Here is a 17806-nt window from a genome sequence, read left to right on the forward strand (position 1 = left end):
TTATACTTAGTTGTCCTTTTCGAAGACTGGATCTACTGATATGTGATTTAGGAAAAAAATTATGTGCTCTATAAGAGTATATTTAATTGTTTGAAGAATTATTTTTATAGGCATTTCTTTTTATGACTTAGTACAGGCCCTATCAAAAGATGTTTGCATATTTGGAACACTGTTTCTGTGACCAGTAAATGTAATGTTGGAAATGTTTTTTATTTGCATCTATCATATTTGTAAATGTAACAAGTTTCTAATTTCTATCATATTTATGTCTCATTTTTTAGAATTATGCTTTCAAACTTAGTTACATGTTTTTGTGCATGCTCATTTTTTCATATGTTATTTGTTTACTTAGAGATGAATTTTGCATTCAATTCTATTATACTCTCTTTTATATTCAATTCTCATAATTGCCAATCGTTCCAAAGCACAAAAGTTAAAACAGGGAGCGACTATGTTGGCAATGCTCATCGAATTTCAATTTACCATGGCAATGCCATTTCCTTCAAAATGTCAAATGCACTTCCAACAATCTTTATACTAATCATAAACAACTCGGCAGGAACTTGATGCTTTGCGTCTCTTGTTCTATTATGTTCTTGATTGTAACAATTGGGTTGACATTATTTAAGATGATATATTAAAAAATATTTAAGACAATCTTTTTAGTTAATAAAAAAGAAAAAATATTTAAGACAAACTTTTTAGTTAAAAAAAAGAATTGAGGGATATCAATTCTATCATATTCATCATCCTTTATTTAGAAACCTTCCACACAACAAAACTTCATCCTTCATGGACTCATTCAAAACTATTCAACTTCATTAACCACTAAAGAAGATTTGTTGACTAATATATCATTATATTTAAAAAAATACTTTTTAATTGAAAATAAAAATAAATGCACTTCCTCCGGCTTAATTACAGGAAGGGTAAAAAACAATGCAAATCTAACCAAGTGCGGCTGTAGCTGAAGTTGAATGATTGGACACAGGCGTCACAATAAAGAGAAAAATGCAGATTCCTCAAGATTTTTGTGTGCTGTGGGGCTAAGTTTGTCAGGCATTAAATCTATTGTAAATTTGTAGAAAGAGGAGAAATCGCCTAATGAAAATTCCGTGGGCTCTTTTACAATGCCGCTGACTCATAGAAAAGTGGGTTCGAAACAAAAACTCGCACAAAGAATCTACTGGCTTTGTTTAAAGACATGCCTTTACTCACGCGTTTTCGTACAAATGCCTTGACCGTTCTATCCCAGCCCTACCTCTTCCGTGAATTATTTTCCCGCATTTGCTCACGATTCCACATTATTCACTCAATCTTATCTCATCTCTGTTTCTTTCTTTTGCATTTTCTTCGATTTGCCCTTCTGATCAGTTATCTGACAATATCCTAGCCCGCTTCCATTTTTAAATCTTGTTTGTTTCACTTCCAGTTCCATTTGATTCCAATGGCAACAGTTAAGCAGCTAAGCTATGCTTTTGGGGAAATTGCACCTCCATCTAAATCTGCGCCAAAGAAGGTGCCCTTCGAAGTATTCATTAATCATCGTGGTACTGATACCAAACACACGCTGGCCTCTTCTATTTACGACATCCTGCAGGGCATGGGAGTTCAAGTTTTTCTGGATAAAGAGGTGTTTGAACTGGGCGATAACATACCGTTTGAAATAGAAGAGGCCATGCGTACTTCTCTCCTCCATATTGCCATACTTTCACCCAACTATGCACAATCTCCCTGGTGCTTGGCCGAGCTGTCATTTATGCTCAAAACCGGCAGCACAGTCATTCCTGTGTTCTACAATGTTGACCCCAGTGATGCCCGCTACCTGAAAAGATCTTTTGCTGTTGCATTTGACGAGCACGAAAGTAAGAAGAGATATACCCCAGAAAAGCTCAAGGATTGGAAAGAGGCACTCCACAACGTTTCATTCCATTCTGGTGAAATCCTGCAGGGGAATGAGTAAGTACTAATCATTCTGTACCCTTTTTCTTTTTCTTTTGTATTGTAGAAGCCCTTTGTCATATCTTATGAACTCTTACCACTTTTCCAATTCTATTTTAAAATACTATTTTAAGTTTTTCCTCTCATGTGGGGATTTGCTTATAAAATTTAATTTTAATTCTATATATAAATTTTCTGTTTTTGTAGATATTCTATTTTTAATTGTTTTAGTATTGCTAATAAATAGCATTTTTTATATTTTTTAAATTATTAAAAAACTATCAATAAAATTTATAAGTATTGTTGAGTGTTATAAATGAGGAAAATATTAGTAAGTTGTATAACTATAAATAATGAAAATATTTAATTTATTAAAATTAGTAGTTTTTAATTTAATGTTAAAGATAGTGTACAAAACAGAGTTACATTATGAGGAGCATCTCCCCCAAACTAGATCAGTACGATCACAAAGTATCAAAAAATTTTAAAATTTGGAATGACGTAGATCAACAGTTAACAAAAAGAGGATTACCGGTGGGTCATATTTTAATTACATGACCCAATTACATTAGTACTATAGTCTGCTTGGTCACACTCAAATGCGCCTAAAGGAGGCACAATCTCTGGATCCATTGTAATGTCCCACCTGGCCTTGTCCTTTTATTCCTTGTTCTTAGCCTCAATCTCTTCCTTGGTGATCTGTTTTTCTTCAAGATGCTTGTTAACTCTAGTTCCTCTTTGCTCAAATTGTTCTTACCATGTTGAAGAAATGGGCAGATTGAATATCAGTCTTGTACACCAACATGACACCTCCTTTAAGCAGCAACCTAAATCTTTCTTTGGCAATCTCCATCGTATCTGAAACCTGTAACATGATAGTAAAATACGTGAGTTCGCACTCAAACTCAGTAAGGAGCCTTCTTTTGGACTGAAAAATCTCTTTATTCTTCCCTTTCCACAAAAACCAAAAAACCAAAGGACTCCACTTGTAAAAACAAACCAAAATTTGTTTAAGACAGCATCAAATTTATCAACATAACCGGCAATAATTTCTATCCAATTAAAGCCTGCATTATCATTCCAGGAGACAGGTAAACCAAACATTAAAGACCTTAGGCAATAACAAATTTGTAATGAAAAAACAGATGTTCAAAAGTCTCAGGAACATTACAACAATCACAGATCCTAGTAGGCAAACCACGACTGTGCAAGAATCAATAGCAAGTTTTTTCAGAAGGAGAAGCCAACGAGAACAAGTTTTTGTAGGTTCAAGATGATTATGCCATAAGTGGTCCAAGGTCTTAAGGCGTTTGGAGTCCAGCCAATCTAATTTCCAAGCTTTATCAAGCCAAGCATAAATATCTCCCCAGGCAACGTGCATACAGTATATCTTGTAGACTGAAACAGGTAAGTTTTGTGCCATCTTGCCATCTAATATTCTCAAACAATTCTGAATTTGTTAAATTCTTCCTTGGGGAACCAATCCACCAAATCTCTAGCAATCATGGTGTATGCCTTTTTATGAGAAGGAGGAAGTCCAAACTTAAAGCTCAATTGCTCCCATGTCCCAAGCTTACCATCCACCAGAATATCCTGTAAAACATTGACGCCTACTGCATTTCAATATTTAGTATATCAGCCTTGGATCAAATCCAATGGCTTCTACAAGACCTCACCAAATAAATCTGCTTGTAACCGAATAGGGAGGAGAGTTGCACACAACTGCTCCATTGTTAACAAGATACCTTACTTGAGCCCATGCCTTCCACAAGGATGCAAAAACCTCGGAACCATAGGTCCTAACCTCAAACTGGCTAAAGAGTATATCTTGTAGATTAATAGGGGTCCACAATTTTCCTTTTTTTGGTGTAGACAAACTCAAGTTATTCGTAATCAATACTTTCCATGGCTCATCCTTTTGGGTGGCCTTAAAGATCCATTTTGAAGCAAGTGCCATACCTTGAATTTTCAAATCCTTTAAGCCCAACCCACCTTGGCATTTTGGAATGTAACACCCAAGCCCAAGATACACCGTGTCTCTTTTTAGATCCCTTGCCATCAGACCATAAAAACTCTCGTAAAATATTTTGAAGTTTGTTAAACTACACATTTGCAAATAGCCAGGTAGAAGCATGATAAATGGCATGAGATGCCAAGAATTTCGAACCACCCAAACTCTCCCAGCCAAGGAGAGGAGGTTGGTTTGCCAGTCGACATTTCTAATGTTTCCTTTCAAGTTTCTTAAAAAATAAAAAGCCAATTCCACATGTCTTGGAGAAGGAGAAATAGAGAAAGGGTTACAAAGGTACTTAACCACTTTAGAGAGGACGGACCATCCCCATCCTTTTGAAGCAAACTAGCTAGGACGATTAGAAGACGATAAATGGTATGAGATGCCAAGACTTTCTGAACTACCTGAACTACCTGAACTCTCGGAGCCAAGGAGAGGAGGTTGGTTTGCCATTTCTAATGTTTCCTTTCAATTTAAAAAAAGCCAATTCCACATGTCTCAGAGAAAGAGAAACAGAGAAATGAATACCAAGGTACTTGATGACTTTAGAGGTGTTGGACATCCCCATCCTTTTGAAGCAAACTAGTTAGGAGGATCATTTGACCAACCAATAAAAATGGACTTATGAGGAGCAACCTTAGACCCAGAGGCATTACAAAAAATCTGTAGTTTGCCCACAATATTATTAAAGTTAGCTTCAAAAGGTTCAATGCAAAGAGCAGTATAATATGCAAATTGGGCATTGAAAAGTTGATCTTTGTTGGGAATCTTGATGTCTTGTAAGGGAGGGGAGATGAGATCAGATTTGAGAATGTGATGAAGTGCATTTGCCGCAATTACAAATAAGGTAGGCGCAATGGGACAACCTTGTCTAATGGACCTTTGTAGTGTTATTGGCCCTGGCAAATCACCATTGACATCAATAACTGTAAATGAATCCTTGAATAAAATACTAATCCAATTGCAAAACTTAGAAGGAAATCTAAAGGCCTAACACAAAACACCATTTGATTTTGTCGTAGGCTTTCTCAAATTCTAACAGGATGATGGCCACATTTTAACCATCTTGTTTAACCTAGTGCATATCTTCGCAACTTGTTATCAGATTTTCCAAGATGTATCTTCCTTTTATGAAACCAGTTTGAGTCTTTGAAACAATTTTACCCAACACCTTTGTGAGTCTTCTAGCCAAAGTCTTTGCCAAGATTTTATAGGAGAGGTTCAACAAAGTAACAGGGCTCTAGTTCCTTATTTGAGTTTTATCCTCATTCTTGGGAATGAGTTTAATAATACCTCTATTGATGTTCTTGCCCAAGGACTTGTTAACAAATGCTGCATTATAGAGGTCTAGGAGTTTTGCACTAATCCAATGAATATTTTTCTTATAGAATTTAGCAAGAGACCATCAAGGCCTAGGGACTTCCCATTGGCAAGAGAACACATGGTGCAATATAACTCTAGAACATAAAGGTCCTTATCCAAATTCATAGCATCCTCATCTGAGATCTTTCTAGGGATCATTTTTTCAGACAAAAATCCCTGGCATCTTGAAGTAAATAAGTTTTGAAAGAAATCATGGAGAGCTGACTTTAGAAAAGTTTGGTCACTTGAGGTTTGACCATTATGAGAAATGGCTTCTCTACCTTACAATTACTTGATAAGGTGAAAGAAGTACTTAGATACCCAATCCCCATCCTTCAACCAATTCATTTTGCTCTGATTTCCTAAAATTGGAATTTGTAGTTCTAAATTTATCTGAGTAGAGTCTTTGTCCTGACTAATTTGGCCTCCAATAATTGGTTAGGGCCTTGTCTTGCATCTGTACTTCAAGCATAAGGATTTTTTTCCCGCAGTAGGTTATCGATATTGTTTCCTGTGCATAGCTTTTGTTTTACCCATTATCTAAAAGAGACTCCTCCAAACCTCCACCAAGGAGTCCCAAACTTGAGTAGGGTTTTTGTGCTTGTTAAGAGCTTTAGTAATAGCAGTAACTGATTTAATGGCCCCCGAACAGGCTTCATCATTTAGGAGAGAGACACTAAGCTTGGAAATGCTAGCTAGATCTAGGGGCCACAGTCGGGGTAGTAGAGGTATCCCAAGGAACATTGATAGCAATAGGAGAGTGATCTAAAATTGAGGAAGGGATCACAAAAACTGCATTGCTCCCTTCAGGACAATTAAAAGTGAAAAAAGACCCATTGTCATAGGCCCTATCAACTCTGCAGTATATTCTATTTCACATTGACTAGTTATTGCACCGTGTATAAGAGATGGATGAGGAAGAGAATTTCTTTTTAGCTGGGGGGTCAACCAAGTTCAAAGATCTCTTGAATTTGGACTAAGAGAAAAGTTCATCACCTTTTCGTAGGGCATCTTTCCCATCTTTTTTATCTTCTTTATATTCAACCATATTAAAGTCCCCAATACATATCCATGGTACCTTAGGGAGGTTGGAAGTCATCTAGTTCCAAAGCACTAATCTCTTTCTATAGTCATTAGAAGCATTTAAGGAATCAAGCCAAATTGATCCTCTACAATTTTCAAAGTAACCCACACTAGTCGATTACAAGGGATGAGCTAGTTTGTACAATGCTATCACCCCATTTAGGATGGATTAGAATAACAGTGCCCCCTCTCCCTTTATCATAGTTTGAAATAACAACAATAGCTTTTCTCCAAATGAAGTTCAACACAGTTTGTGCTTGAAACCCAACCACTTTGGTTTCTTGAAGACAAATGAAGTCCATATTAGGCCTAGCATTGCAAAAGGCTCTAACCACAAATTTCTTGTCTCCAGATTCTAGCCCTCTTACATTCCAGCTATAGATGTCAAAATTCATTTAGGGTCAGGAGGGGGAGAATTTTCTAATTTTTATAAAGCCTGTCAAAGCACTTAGGGATATTGTTTCCTTTATTATTAACTTTTTTCTTAGACCCAGAGTTTGAGTTAGTTGGTTTGTCCTTGTATTTCCTTTTTTTATTATCCTCTTTTCCAATAACCGGACTTTGAGCCAAAGAAGGGCTAGGCATATAAGAATCTTTATCAAAAGCCTTGTCACCAGGATTGAGGGTAGAATATATCGCTTGAAGTGCATCTTAAGGAGAGCGGCATATGATTTGTCTGATTTGAGCAGCTTTAGCCTAAATTGAGTCAAGGGCAAGCTGTTGTGGATTCTTATGGGTCAGAATGGGAGCAATGCTCTATTTTGGTAGAGGGCAAGGGTGGGATATAAGAGCAATTGAGGCCTGAACATGAATAATTTCAAGTTCTTCCTCGAAGAGGGGTTGCGGTCCACTAGTGACATAGTACTATTGATAGCCTTTAGGGCTTCTGAATTTGGAGCTTCCTCCAAAAGACGGCCTGTTTTTTCAGACATCTCAATATCATTAGGACTATTTGACTTAGGAACTTGCCTATCAATCACCATATCATTGTCATTTAGCCCCTCCTTATCTAGGGTTTGCATTTTATTTTGTCCTTTATTTGCATCTGGTTTGCCCTGATTGGGTTGGAATGCCCCAATAGGTTTCTGTATGATGGTAGGGCAATCTTTTCTAAGGTACCCATTGTTTTTACAAAAAAAAAAGCATTTAGAGTGTCCAAAACCTTAATATCCTCAGTTATCGGGTTTGCCGGTTTTGGGCTCCAAACGCGAGCTGGGTTCCGTGCGGGTCTGAGTTTGCATTGGGTTCGCCCTGGGTTTGCCCTGGGTTCGGCCAGGGTTCGCTCTTTTGACGGTGGCAAACCCACAGTCAAAAGGGTGAACCTTGGCCGAACCCAAGAGAACCCAAGCGTGGACCCGGGTGAACCCACGGGCTGGACCAGTCAAGTCACCAAAAAGTGACTTTTTCATATTAAAAAACTATTTTTTTTTTGCCTTTTTTGGGCCAAAAATCCTAATCCGCCCTTGCTAAATGCATTTGGCATTGATCAATGATGAAGCAGCATACTATTAAATGTATTTAGATTTGTAATTTTGTATATATATAGGGACGAACCCAACCCACGAACCCAAAAGGCAAATTTTTTTTTCCCAAACCCATGAACCGGGTTTGCGTCTTCGAACTCAATCCCGAACCCAAACCGGTAACTTAGTTAATATCCCATAGATGAGTCTCATTATCAACATTCAAAGAAATTATATCTGAAATCACTGCATCAAGGTATAAAGCTATCAAAACCCTAACATTTAGATGAGGTAGAGTGACCTAGGATTCCTCAATTTGTGTAACATTGCCTATAGGTTTCAAAATTTGTGGAATAAATTTCTTGCTTATTGTGAGTCCTAAAGAAAACCACAAAAAGGTCTTTCTGAATCATTCACCTCCTAGAGAGGAATCCACGACCAGTTGTATTCCTCCATGAAAGGCAACAGATGAAGGGCATGAGAAATCACTAGAATCTGTGATGAGGGCTTCTTTGTAAGATGATTTTTGCAAAGAGGGCTGAAGATCTTGTTTTTACGAATCATGATTTTTAGGGGGTTAATCCTTGCTCCCATTGTGCTCTATTTGTTCATCATCGATTGCATTAGTTTCTCCCATGAGCTCGAAGGCTTGGGAGAGGCAACTTAGCTTACTATGTGCTCGAGAATTGAATATGACCTAGACTCCAAGGCCGAGGGGTGGGTGCAATAAATAATAGGCCAAGCAGGAATATAATTCAAATTTTTAAAAAATTCCACATCCTTCCAAACATCAGAAAGAAATGAACACCATTGAGACCCAAACCCTATGACCAAAAGAACGCCAAAAGAAACATCAACAATCCAGACCAAACGCTAGAAAAGGAGGAAGGAGGCAATCAATCATGACAAAGAGCACCAATCTGAGATCGAAGAAATGAAAGCAACACTTTGAGGGCTTCAATGGCAGAAAACCTTTTGGCTTCCCGAGAACATTGCACTCACTCTCCAATCCAAGCCTAATTTTCAATAATAATAACACAAAATTGTCCCAAACTTATTAGATGTTTAAAAAACATTTATGGTACTTATTATTTATCTTTTTCTTATTGTAATAATAGAATTTGGTTTGTAATAGAAAAACAATGTAAATGGAATTGAATTAGTATTTATTGCTTGATTTGTTAATTTGTCTAATGATTTTGTTTCAATTTTTTGTTTTCAAGTTTACAATATTTGACATATCTCTTCTCTTTATAAGATTGTGTAGATGCTTTAAAAATAAATAGAGATGAAATTTGTTGATATGACGGAATCTAGACCTTAATTTTTTTGAAATGAATCCACATTTTAGATGAGCCATTTTAGTGAATGCCGAAAACATATAACTTCTATGACAAACTAATTTTGACAAATCTGATTTATTTAATTAAATATATCAAGTAATTTGATGTTGGACAAATACTAAAAATATCGAAGTACATTTCATCCACTAACCCAGAGATTGTAACGAGATGTTTGGTAAAATAAATCTTAATAATTAAGTTATCCTAAATATTAAAATTATAACTAACTTGCCAGTTTTGGTAGAAATCTTGGTTTTGGTTCATTGATTCGTGTTATGGATTTGACATTGTTTTTTTGGGTTGTGTTTGTTAATAGACAATGTCTTGAGTTTCATTTTAAAATTACATTCATTATATTCCCAAAGGTTGCAAAATTTTCTTTACTGCTGAAACAAATAAGATCGATCTTTTTTCTGACCAGGTGGGTTCATTCAAGGGCCTCACAAATTATAATGATTTCTGCAACCTGTACTTCTCTCACGATCTTTTGAATCTGTCAACAGCCAGCAGGCCCAGCACTCACATGATCTTACAGCTCTGGTACCAAATGTACTTTTTGAAACACACAAATAAATACAAACTGCTCCAGAAAACAGAGAATTGTAACAACAATCAAATTTGATTTTACATGCACAAATAATTTTCTGTTGATCTGATGAGTTACATCTTGCCTCACCGTAGAGGTATTCCTCATTCATTACACCGCTTCAAACAGCACAAGAACAATCCTTTGTAAAAATTACATCCTCTAAAATTTAATAGTAAACTAGAGTGTTTTCTTCCATGTATTTATTATGCAAAATTGGAACTCATAGATTAACTTTAAGACTTCTAAATTAAGAATCCTAAAAATATCACCATATATGCATTATACATGCAATGCATCACACGCTAACACATGGAACATTTCAAGTCCAGGCACTACAAATCTTGCAAACAATGGATATGCAACAACCTGAAAGAAGTAAGGCATCTGTTACAGAGGATTATATACAATAGTATCTTTCTTGTCATCCTTTCTTTCTTTATGTTCATCATCTCTTTCAATAGTGTATCCAAGGTTGTTGTAGGGACAAGAGTGGTATTAAGAATAGGGAGATAATGTAGGAGGTTTGAAGAGGTTGGGATGTAAAAAGCATAGACATTGATTTGAATGAGTTGGAGACATTATCGCGGGTATTTGATATGGGATGAGATGGTAAGATGGTATGCTCAAGATTGTGAAATAATGTAATAGGGACAAGAGTGGCTATGGAAGTGAGAGGGTTAGATGTAAACCCTAAACTCTAGACCCTTAACAAGGGTACATAGCGTGGTAAAAGGGTAGAATAAGTGAATAAGAAGTAAACCTTCAAATAAAACATTATCAATGAAGCATAGATATGGATAAGGAAGATTACATTTGAAAATAGGTTGTAAACTAGAGAAATGCAGATCTAAAAACTCTAAAGATGATGGAAAAGTGTGGGATGGAATATTAGGTGATGCAGGACGAGTCACCAAAATGTAAAGGAAAATGAACTTTTGCAAAGGTTTAGTTTAGGGCCTTTAGGCCATCAAATAAGATGCTTACATCTCACTCCACCAATTAACCTAGAATAATAAGTAAGAAATGTAATCTAATGCATTTACGAATTTAATGCTATAGCAGGAAAATTAAATTCAACAAGAATTAGGTACTTACCTCTATGAGAAAAATGAATTAGTTTAATATGGCATTGAACTTAAAATTATATGTTACCTAGAAATTCTACCTCTATTGTAAATGTAATGCCTCAGGTTCTATGTTAGAGTTGAGCTCTGTCCTAGGTTGAGTTTGTGGCCGGTTAGGTTTTTTCTATGTTCGGGGATCTCTCCTCCATGTATAGATCGAATCTTGCTTAGTGTGTACCTTGATTAAATAGCTTACCTAGTTTATATACATCTTCTTTTATCTCTACTCTACTATGAGGATGGTGGTATTTTAAAATTCCATCAGGCATTACTGCTATCTTGCTAAAGGATGTGTTATGCTCGTTCAACCTTGAAAAACTTCAGTGTGCAAAAACTCACTCCTTAGGATGAGTTAAGGATGATCAAGGAATGAGAGGATGCCAAATGGATGCGAGTGAATACCTTCAAATATTATCATATAGCATCAAATCATATAAATGCGTGTTTAATCATTCACAATGGATAGTGGAATGGGCAAGGATTGGATCTATTTGAATTTAAATTTTGAAAATTTTAGGGTCAAATTGATGGGTGGGGGTCAAATCTCGCATTCAGGGAAACGACTCAAGGCATGAAAATGGTTAGATTCATGAAAATGAACCAAGACATAAAAATGGTTAGATTCATGTGGTTTATTGGGATGCGTTAATAAATAGGTGTAATAAGGGGCAGATGTACCAAGATGTGAGCATTTATGGATAAGGAAGAGGATAAATGTGCAGGAATGTAAGTTTCTAGGGCTTTGTTAATGCTAGAGGAATTAGTCTAACTTTGCATAAGATTAATTGATTAGTTCCTTTAAAATCAAAACAAAAGGTAAAGATTCTATCATTAGCCTAAATAGCTTTACTCAAAGATTCAATAGTGAATTATTGGCATCAACACACCTAAAATAAGGGGTCTATTTTATTAAATTATGACTTTCCATTTTTACACCATTTGTAATTATCATTTAAGAAATCTGAGTTGTTATCATTTCACATAAATTACATGATCAACAAATACGCACAAAATAATCATCTACAACACCCCTTCATTATATAGTAAACCCCAAATTGACATAAAATTACTTAATTAGTCTAAATTCCTCAAAGATTTATTATTTTTACTATTATTGAAGCATCAATATAAAGATTTATTATTTTTACTATTATTGAACCATCAATATAAAGATTTATTATTTTTACTATTATTGAATCATCAATATATAATATATTTAAATATTGCTCAAAATAACAATGCGTGGTGCCTTTAGGCATTAGTTGAGTATGGCATATTGTCATGGCTTACTTATAATATCTTCAAATTTTATTGCTCTAAATAGAATCATTGATCAATTAATATCACGGATATACAATATAATGATCATAATATTTTAAAGCTATTTAGAACCATACAAAAGGTTTTTATTCTTTAGAATAAAATCTTTTTAAAAATAATATATATTGTACTTCTATCCCTTTGTATTCTCTGTAGTTTTACTTTTTTAAATGTAATATAATTTAATTTTCATATATCTCAGGCATGTAAATATATTTATTTATTTATCTTCCATTCATCTTCTCTCATGAACAATTGATTCGGTCTATAGCTAAAATCTTTTAGAAATATATATATTTATATTAGTTTTAATTTGATTTTTATTAAATAAATTTGGATGATGATTTGTCTTATGGTTTTCTTTTGCTTAGTGATGAAAAAAGGTTGTTGAAAAGTATTGTAAATTCTGTGATGAAGCACATGAGAAAGGCAGTGAAATTGGAGGTTGCCAAACATCCAGTGGGTCTTGATGAGACAATACATGACTTTGAAAGAAGTGCACTTGATTTTTCTCAAAAAGTACAAATTGTGGGGATTGTTGGCATGGGAGGCTCTGGGAAAACAACACTTGCAACAGAAATATATAACAGGAAAAGTTCCTCCATAAATAAATGCAGTTGTATTTTTGAAGTCCGAGATGCAGCATACAAAAATGATTTACATAACAAGCAAAAAAAGCTTATGCAAGACATTGGTTTCAGTGCATTACAATTTGATAATGTACAAGAAGGGAAGGCAATACTTAAAAATCGTTTGAGATCTTTTCAGGTTCTTATTATTTTGGATGATGTAGATCATGCAGAACAGTTAGATGCTCTATTGCCAGAAATTCACAACTTTGAGCCAGGTAGTTTAATCATTGTCACAAGTCGTGAATTGGGTGTTCTCAAATCATGGGGAGTCTCCTCCATTTACCAAATGAAAGGATTAAATCCTAAACATGCTAGAGAGCTTTTATGTTGGCATGCTTTTCTACAGTCTTCTCCTCCAAATGAATTTCAAAGTCTTGTTGAAGAGTTCGTAAAAATTTGCAACAGATTACCCTTATCTCTTAAGATATTTGGAGGACTGCTTTATGGAAAGCCCAAGGACTACTGGGATTCTCAATTGAATAAGGCTTCAAGATTATTGCCCAATGACATTAAGGAGAGCCTTAAAATAAGCTTTGATGCATTAGATGAGGAGGAACAGGAGATATTCTTAGATATAGCTTCTTTTTTCATAGGAGAAGAAAAAAGTATGGCTATTGCAGTGTGGGATGGATCCAGATGGAATGGGGAACATAGTTGGGAAGTACTTGAGAATAAGTGTCTGGTTGAGGTTGATAAGAGTAACCGGATCAAAATGCATGATCAACTTAGGGATCTTGGAAAAGACATTGCAAAGGGGAGGTCACCCTACCGTGTTTGGTCAACACAGCAAATCATCGACATGCAGAATCAGTCGACGGTGAGCTTAATATTCTTTTAGATGCTGTCTAATTTCTCGTATAAAAACCTTGTTCGTTCATTGCTATGCAATCTTAGTTGTTTTATTTTATAAGGTTTCTGTCCTTTTGCATTTTCTATTCAGGAAAGAGTGCCGATTCGGGGGATTAAAGCGGCAACGGATGATTTCTATGAAGAATCCCATTATGGTACACCTTTTGAGGAGTGCATGGAGCTTGTAAGAGGCTCTACTAGAAGGTTTAAGCGCCTTGCACCTTCTATCCTTGTTGTCAAGGAGAATTATTTTACAGAAGAATTAGCAACAATATCACCGGGCCTTGTCTGGCTGCGATGGATCATGTTTAGTCAGAGAGCTCTTCCGTTGTGGCTTTCATTGAAGAATTTAAGAGTTTTAGAGCTTCCAGATGCTGAACACATAGAAGAATTGTGGAGTGACTCTGCCGATGTAAGTATCTTCCTTTTTTTTGTCAATATTTATAGAATTGCATGTTTTAAGTGTTTGTATAATTTTCTGAAGTGAAATGCAACGTGGTTGCAGCTTCCTTTGGAGTTAAGAGAGCTGAATCTTGTAGATGCCCCAAGTTTCCTCAGATTTCCAAGGTCAATAAGATGTCTAAAACATTTAAAAAAGATATCCTTGACCGGGAATATGTATGACTCTATCGACCGTCTTCCTGAAGGGTTTTATCTTCTCCAATCGTTGGAGCATATTCAGCTAAGGGCATGTGTTAAGCTGACCTCACTGCCCAGTAACTTTGGCCTTTTGACAAACTTGCGACATCTAGATTTGAGTTATTGCAGGGAGCTAAGGATGCTGCCTGAATCTTTTAAGCAGCTCATACATCTACAGTATATCAATTTCTATTGTTGCAAGCAGCTCACCTTAACGTCAGAGAACAATTTCATTCTGGAAAATATGATAATGCTGGAGACTCTGATTTTTTCAGGATGTACAAAATTGCAGGAGTTACCTCTGCATATCACAAATCAGTTGTCGCTCAGACATTTGTATGTGGAAGGCACCAGATTAAGGGAGATACCAAGTAACATTGGTCGACTGAGCAAATTGGAAGTGCTGAAAATAGGGAGTGAGTTGTTGACAAGCTTGCCACCTTCTATCGGGAATCTGTCCTCCCTGTCTAGGCTTGAAATTTTATATTGTGAGGAGTTGGAAACTTTACCCGAGTCTATAGGAAATTTGGCTTCGTTAACCTGGATCAAAATTTTTTCATGTAAAAAGTTAAAATCTTTACCCGAGTCTGTGGGTCGTTTGTCGTCTTTGATTAATCTTATCATTTATCACTGTGGGGAGTTAGAAAGTTTACCCGAGTCTATTGGAGATTTGTCTTCTTTAACAAAGCTTGAAGTTTACTATTCTAAAAATTTAAATTTTTTACCTGAGTCTATAGGTCAATTATCTTCTCTGACTAGTCTTTGCCTTTGTAATTGTGGTAAATTAGAAAATTTACCTGAATCTATTAGAAATTTGTCCCATTTGACTAATATTCAGATTTCAGAGTGTAAAAAGATAAAATCTTTACCTGAATCTATAGGCTTTTTGTCTTCCTTAACTAGCCTTAACATTTCTCAATCTGAAGAGTTAGAAGCTTTACCTGAATCAATTGGAAATTTGTCTCGCTTGAGTAATATTCAAATTAAAGAGTGTAAAATTTTAAGATATTTACCCGAATCTGTGGGTCAGTTGTCCTCCTTAACCAATCTTGACATTTTGAAATGTGAGGAGTTAGAAACTTTACCCGAGTCTATTGGGAAATTGTTCCGTTTAACTAATCTTAAGATTTTGCTGTTGAAAAAGTTAAGATTTTTACCCGAGTCTATAGGTCTTTTGCCCTCTTTAACTAATCTTAGCATTTCCAAATGTGAGAAGTTAGAAAGTTTACCTGAATCGATTGGAAATTTGTCTTGTTTAATTCATCTTGAAATTTTGTTCTGCAAAAAATTAAAATCTTTACCTCAGTCTATTGGTCATTTGTCCTCCTTAACTGATTTAAAAATTTATTTATGTGAGAAATTGGAATCTTTACCTAAGTCCATATGGAATTTGTCCTCCCTGACTCATCTGTCTATTTGTTTGTGTAAGAAGTTGGGATCTTTACCTGAACCTGTGGGAAGCCTTTATCAGTTAGAAGAACTGAGCATAAAGTCTACTCTAGAGAAGTATCTTCCAAAAAAAAGTGAGCAGCTTGGCAAGCTTCAAAGTTTGATTATTGAGAGCTGCCCAATCACAGAATTGGCTTTCCTGTCGGGGCCCTTTTCCTCTTCGTTCTGCAACCTCAAGTCAATACATTTAATATACACTTCTTTGTCGAGGATTTCAATCTCTCAACAATGTTGCCCCAGCCTGGAAACTCTAAACCTTTTGTGTAATAACAAGTTAGTAGAGATTGAAACCTTGCCAATATCAATAAAGGCCATAAAGTTGAGCAAATGTAAAATGCTAAAGGGCATTGGTGTTATTTGTGACATGGCAAACCTTGAGACACTGTCTATACAGAACAGTGGGGATAAGTTAGAGGAGCTTCCAAGTTTTGCAGATCTATTCTCGCTTAAAGAATTTGAAATCATAGAAACTGCTGTTCAGCTTAAGCAAATTGAAGGCTTGGAAAATTGCAGATCATTGGAGAGGTTGAGAGTACTAACTTGCTGCAGCGTGCCAGTCATTAAAAATTTGGAGCAATTGGAGAGACTGCAGAGACTAGAGCTCTCAGCAGAATGCAACATATCAGCAATCGAGCCTTGCCTTCAAACTATAAAGGTGATAAAAGTCTTTAGATTCATCGACTTATTATTAGTACTTGAGTGTTAATTGGTTGATCTTAAATTTTATACTGTTTGCAGAAATGGCCATATGAATGTGTAATATGCGCAAGGACAGAGCATGCTGTGGAATCAGTTGTGAATTCCTTTGCCTTTCCTGGTCTCACTTTGGTTGATTCATGCATGGAGGAGATTGGTAGTAATAAATACAGAAGTATGTTGAGGTTAAGATGCAGGCAGAGGCGTTCTTCCAGCACGGCAGTGATGGTGTGTTTTGCCATAAATTCTTCTTCAGCAAATACGTTTCTAACCTTGGAGAAGAAAAATAGACTTCGGATAAATGATAGCTCCAACATGAAAATGGAATTCGGTGAAATGAAAGAGGGGAAGTGGGTTTTCTTAGCTGTTTTCACACAACCTTCCGACTGGCTTATGGCAGAGGAATACCAACTGATCAAAGAGTGCCGGGGCTTCCGAGCCGAGTCGAGCTCCGTTGATGATAAAGTGAGGGGAATGTTAGTGATGGGCGAGCAAGACAATGTTGTGGAGGGTTTTAAAAAATTACTGCTATATTTTGGGGATGTGAATGGAGAGCACAGCTAAGCAAATGGAGGATAAAGTGAGGGATCTGTTAGTGATAAATAAGCAAGAGAGATTTGTGGAGGCTTTTAACAAGTTACTGTAATTTTTGGGTATGTAAGGCTGGGGTCCCTGGGAGGGGATTGGGTTCTATTTTTTTTGGTGCTATGGGATTATTTGGAATCTTTTTTAAAAAACTAGCAGCCCCTACCTTTTAGGCATGCAAATTTGAGCTGGTGCAAAAGGGGTGGGGCTAGAAATTGCCCCACCAGCTTAGGGATGTTATCTGTCACTTGTCAAAAATTTAAATTTAAGTTCTATTAAAAAATAGTTTTGGAGGGAAATGAATGCATAAATGAATTATTTTTATTTGTTTTTATTATGCACATCCTATAAAAGATATTTATGAGACCACTAGCCTCCTTAAATTTAGGAGCTTAAATTTTTACGCTAGATTACACTACAAAATTCATGGGACCACCAACTTAAAAATTTTCCTAAAAAATCTCAGCAATACCCACTTTATTTTTAGGAAGCCCCCTCCATGGAACCCCAACCTAAGTCAAATATAATTCGAATATAATATAAAGAACATGAATTTATATGGACGAGCATAGCTGAACCCACATGAACCCACACAGAACATGGGCACTTGGGCAGTACGTTGGCGAACCCAGGGACGTACTAGGAGCCCATACACAAATCGAGACCTCATTGTGTTCACATTCCAATCTGATATGTATTAGGATAGTCATTCTTTTTTAA

The 17806-nt window shown here is 36.0% G+C and overlaps 1 protein-coding gene across 1 annotated transcript; it reads left to right on the plus strand.

The window, feature by feature from the left end:
* The first annotated feature begins 928 nt into the window (after positions 1-928).
* Positions 929-17385, plus strand: LOC131046466 (disease resistance protein RPV1). The gene is made up of 5 exons (XM_057980227.2): positions 929-1959; positions 12608-13685; positions 13809-14129; positions 14223-16460; positions 16544-17385. The coding sequence occupies exons 1-5, from the start codon at positions 1448-1450 to the stop codon at positions 17063-17065; spliced, it is 4671 nt and encodes a 1556-aa protein (XP_057836210.2). The 5' UTR covers positions 929-1447; the 3' UTR covers positions 17066-17385.
* Positions 17386-17806: the final 421 nt, after the last annotated feature.

Source organism: Cryptomeria japonica, chromosome 7, assembly GCF_030272615.1.
Source record: "Cryptomeria japonica chromosome 7, Sugi_1.0, whole genome shotgun sequence".
NCBI lineage: Eukaryota > Viridiplantae > Streptophyta > Pinopsida > Cupressales > Cupressaceae > Cryptomeria > Cryptomeria japonica.

Excerpts from the sequence above, each read along its gene's own strand:
- LOC131046466 (XM_057980227.2), top strand. The coding sequence starts at position 1,448 with ATGGCAACAGTTAAGCAGCTAAGCTATGCTTTTGGGGAAATTGCACCT. Across the intron at positions 14,130-14,222 it reads TGTGGAGTGACTCTGCCGAT|CTTCCTTTGGAGTTAAGAGA; the intron begins GTAAGTATCTTC and ends ACGTGGTTGCAG. Across the intron at positions 16,461-16,543 it reads CTTGCCTTCAAACTATAAAG|AAATGGCCATATGAATGTGT; the intron begins GTGATAAAAGTC and ends TACTGTTTGCAG.